At 38.4% G+C, this 4,942-nt stretch overlaps 1 protein-coding gene across 1 annotated transcript in view; it reads left to right on the forward strand.

Moving 5' to 3' along the window:
• LOC101847452 (L-threonine ammonia-lyase) overlaps positions 1-4,740 on the forward strand; it is a gene marked incomplete at its 3' end in the record, with an annotated part of 46,435 nt that extends 41,695 nt beyond the window's left edge. The window contains 1 exon segment of the mRNA XM_013087740.2: positions 4,683-4,740. Within this exon segment, the coding sequence (XP_012943194.1) occupies positions 4,683-4,740 (58 nt within the window).
• Positions 4,741-4,942: the final 202 nt, after the last annotated feature.

Genomic DNA, 4,942 nt, shown 5'->3' on the forward strand with positions numbered 1-4,942 from the left:
TCTCTCTCTCTCTCTCTCACACACACACACACACACACACAAGCCTGCGCACACACACAGCCCAAACAGTCGGCGATGAAACCTAGATCTAGAGTGTGCGAGGCGGCAGAGCGGGTCTGCCACGGTGAGATCTCGTCAACTGGCGAGGGAAGCCCCGGAAGACGATAAAAATAGATGGCTGAAATCATCATCATCATCATCATCATCATCATCATCATCATCATCATCATCATCATCATCATCATCATCATCATCATCCAGTGCCAGATCTGCGACAGACATCAGCGATCATGGTTTTTCCATTCGTTCCTTTGCTCGGATGCTCTCAAAAAGCTACGTTTCCCTGATCTTTCCCTGTTACCCATTTTTTAATGTTCTTTAAGTATGTTGTTCTGGGCCTGCCCCTGCCTCGCTTGCCCTCAATTTTACCAGTGAGAGCTAGATGTTCAAGACCTTTATGTCTATTTATGTGTCCCAAAAACTGCATTTGTCGTTTCCTCATTGTTTTTAACATTGGCTGAAATACGTCATCAATATTTGGGCCAATCACAGAGATGTGCTAGTTGCTCGCTGCAGCTTCATTTCTACGAAATCCATCAATCCCTCATTTGGTTTGAATAGCCATGTGCGCCACTTCCAAAGTCATGCATCATCAGTGCCACATACAACCTATATGCTTTTACCGACAAGAACACACCTTTTCGGGCTTAGGGATACAAAAAAATCAAGAGCCCAAGGGATCTTTTCCCAAAGATTTTCGCTTTTGAATTATGGAAATGATATGATTTTGACCTTTGACCAAATAATGAGTATCCCTCTCTCTTTTTTGTTGTTGCTTTGATCTGTTTTCACCTCAACTGCCCAGATGTGATAGCTAAAACAGGATTATGCTCTGAAATATTTTGGATTTCACGCTTTTCTTCATCTTTTGTTGAATTGCCATTGGTTGTTTTGTGGCATCGATATGTTCAAATGTTCAAACCTCTTTTGCTGTAGTGTGATAGTCATGCTGAGATATCTTGCTCAAAGTTTGGCCACCAAGTCGGCTTGGATAAGAAAAACAAATCTAGGAAGTCCCATAAGCACGTCGCACTTATTAAATATTCCTTAGTAATTGGAAAGCAAAAAAGAGTAGACCCTTAGACTGCCACTTATGCAAAGTTCAAAATTAAAAAAATATTCCCTACTCTGAAACTACCCCCATCGCACCTGTAAAATAGCAAGCCTCACCCGTCACACCTCCCTTGATTCCAGACATATTGACTAGGCTTCTCCTCTGGAGCATATCAAAGGAGTCAAGATCTGAAGGGAAGGAAGCATGCAGCTCTTGGGCTATTTGCTTCTTCTATTTCAACCGCCCAGGCAAAGCAAAATCATGCAAACTGCTTTAGCCCTATCCGTACGTCGTGCTTTACTATCGTATCCATACGAAGTGGGGAAGTCTGTGCCACAATTTTCCAAAGAAGAAATTTACTCGTTAATCCGATCCGTAGGCTTTGCATAGCAGTCTGTCAAAATGATTTTTTCAAAAAGATCTTCGTACTAGAAGTATTCTAAAATGTGAAGAATACAACCCTGGAAGCATAAAATGAGCCCAGACCGTACGGATAGGGTTAAGATCGTCTTTCACGATAGAAAAGGCCATACTGTCCTGCACAGAACACCCCCATGTTGTGTTTTGAAACATTTTTTAGTTTATAGATTCTTCCTGAAAACAGCATTAGTGAAAAATTCATATTAAAACCCATGAAGGAAATGACAATGATATTCTGAGGATAAGTGCAGTTTCTGGGACACCTGAACAGACATAAAAGTCTACATCTAGCTCCCGCTGGCAAAATTGAAGGCGAACGAGGCAGGGGTAGGCCAAGAGCAACTTACATGGATGAGTAACGGGGAAAGATTAGGGTGATATAGCTTTAAGAGCATCTGAGCAAAGGAATGAATGGAGAACCATGATCGCTAATATCTGCTGCAGGTCTGGCACTGGATGATGATAATGATGATTCTGAGGATGAAGAAATATGTGAGGCATCGTAGTGAAATCAGGTGCTCTTCAAAATAATGAAATTGAAGAAAAATGCATTTTCCCATCAGTTTGGCAATTTTTATCGAAGTTTTTTTGTGTGGCTAAACACCTTTTATGTTAATATGAAAACACATTTACATGTGAATTTTACCGAAAAACCTTGAATAAAGAGGCACAAAATATGTAATTTTCAGTTTTCAAGGACTCCTAAGCTGTTGAAGTTATCAAACGTTGGCGGCCATTTTCTAATTAATTTAATCTCTGAAACCATGCTAACCCACCTAATATCTCGACTTCTGTTCAAGTTAGATGGGTATTTTTTTCACGGAAAGCAAGGCGAATGAAAAAGTTTTCAGATGGTACCAATAACTCCACAGGTCCTAAAATCGAAGAACGCCTGATTCTACTGCGTCCTGACACATATTCCGAATTGTTGAACTGTAGTTTACAGAGAGTCAGCAGGATGACGGAGAGACATTAACAAAAAAAATCCCAACCCAAATTCCTCTTTTGTATGAGAAAAGAATGTATTCGGCTTTGATTTGTTTCTTTTAACATAATATCTTGTTTCTCATCATTTTTCTTTGATGTTCATTGACTAATGTTCATGTTGTCTTTATGAGTCTCAAATCTCACTGATACTACTGGAAATGATGTCTATTTCTTGTCTTTGTGAGTTATATTTGCTGTGCAAAGTGTGGAAGACAAAATGTGTCACACATTTGGTTGATTGTCTTTGTTTATGGTCACCTTTCAAATTCTACATTTTCGTATGCTGGAGCAGCAAATTCTCTGTACGCATCTAATAGACGAGATGAAATTCCTTTCCCAAAGATGAATCTTTCCCAAAACGTGGAATGATTTATTATTTTTTGCTCAACAGTTTCGCATTTTGCCTCTTTTTGTGGAAGGTGAAGAAAGAAGTTAAGAAAAGAATATAAACGAGGACTGAAACTGTCTCTGTACTGCTACTGAAGACTTTCATGAGAAGTTTACTTTTCTGACAGCTGTGCTTTAATGAGTGTATGACACAGAAAAACGGGCTTACTGCGTTCCTAGTATTCTGTTATGACAAAAATCCAATGCCAAGACGTCGCTGATCACTTTTTTCAGTATCAAAGACATAGTGCACGAGAGGGCCTGGTTGCATTCGGATGTGTTTCGTGCTACGGTATGTCGGGACCACCCACTCCTCATGGCTTATGTTTCTCCAAAATTTCTCATTTTACAGCATCTTAAGAATATTTATTATATTTTTGAAGATATGTTTTGTTTTAACTTTTGCACTAGATTTGAATATTTCTGGTCTTCAGCAGGGGTCTTTGATCTAACCATTTGAACTTTTCCTAAAATCAGCTTTTTAGTTCTGGTTTTCCTTACACGCTTTTCACTTTCCAAAGATAGTTTTGAATTTAGTATATTACCTATAAAAAGTTGACAACTTACAGGTCATATAGTTCAAAATCATTCTGAGCAGCTTTAAAGTCCTCAGATGTTGACGACAGACTTTGTAGAACTTTTAATGTCCTCTATCAGTGACTTTGAAAACAAAGTAAAGATGATGTTTTAATTTTTAAAAACTGAAGTGATCATTCATCTTAGAAACAATGCTTCACGGAATTAAACATTTATTGCTTTCTAAATTGTTTTAAGTACAGATCCTGTACAGAATGCAATACAATTTGAAGTACAAAACCCCTATACATGCAACACTATTTGAGTATACCCCCCCTCCCTTTGCTGTCAAACACACAGTCACACAAAATTTAATGCGCTTTCCCCTCACTGAGTGTCTCAAATCACTCCTCCCCCTTCCAGATTAATAATATTGTCTTATCAAATGAAATGTCTGAAAACCAAACATTTGCTGCCATTAACTGAAGAAAACAAACAGTGATGAGTAGGATTTTGCTTTTTTCATCGAATAGAATCTTCGCTGTATGCTGATCTACTTAAAGGAATTTACTACCAAAATGAATAACATTTTGTCTGTTATCTATTTGTGGTGGCCGAATTTTGCTATTCAAAAGGCTTTTTAATGGCTGCATCGATCGACAAGCGGTTTTCGCCTAAAAATTCTGTAAAATATTCTCCAGATCATGACGCCCTTCGTATTTTCAGTTTTGAGACAGTTTTGCTGCTAAAAACTAAATTTTTTTTATTTCGCCGATCGCTTTTGTAGGCCGACGCTTCTGTCTCTGTAATTTTAGAAAATCCGGTGCGGAAGGGATATTTTGCGTGGCGCATTTTGTTTTGAGAGTATAGATCTAGATCTAGACCTAATTTTTTGCTTCTCTCAAGATTTATTGTTCAACTCCAGTAGACTGTATAGTAGGCCAATGATTTTCAGTTGATGTTAATGCACCGATCATTCCTTTCATCGAAAGGGGGCCCAGCTAGTACTTTATAAAAATACTTAGACCATTTTGCCTCTGGCGGGTGTTTCTCCATCTTCCTACAGTTTACATAATAACGCTGCTTTTTTCCCCACATAACGTCTTTTTTTTTTCTTCAGCCCTCTTTTTGACGAGATTTGTACGTAAATCATCAGACTTTTCTCCTTGTTCGTTTGTTTGATTGTTTCGTAGTTTTTCAAAACGCTTTTGCTTACTTTGTTTTATTCACTTCTCCGATTCACTTCTGCAACTTTCAGCATCAAAGACATCCTGCATGAAAGGGCGTGGCTACAAACTGATGTTTTCTCGGTCACGGTAGGTACACACTGGCTTGCCATCTCATTCACGCACCCTTTGGTCTTCATTTCACGCTCTTGACTGAACTCTTTATCTCTACATATTATTTTTGTGAAAGTTCGTCACTTTGGCCGCCTAAAACTTCGGAACCACTTAAATTATTTCGAATTTGACAAAATTAGTGGTTTCAGAATCATTTAAAGGATGCACAGTTTTATTG

Source organism: Aplysia californica, unplaced genomic scaffold, assembly GCF_000002075.1.
Source record: "Aplysia californica isolate F4 #8 unplaced genomic scaffold, AplCal3.0 scaffold00632, whole genome shotgun sequence".
Classification (NCBI taxonomy): domain Eukaryota; kingdom Metazoa; phylum Mollusca; class Gastropoda; order Aplysiida; family Aplysiidae; genus Aplysia; species Aplysia californica.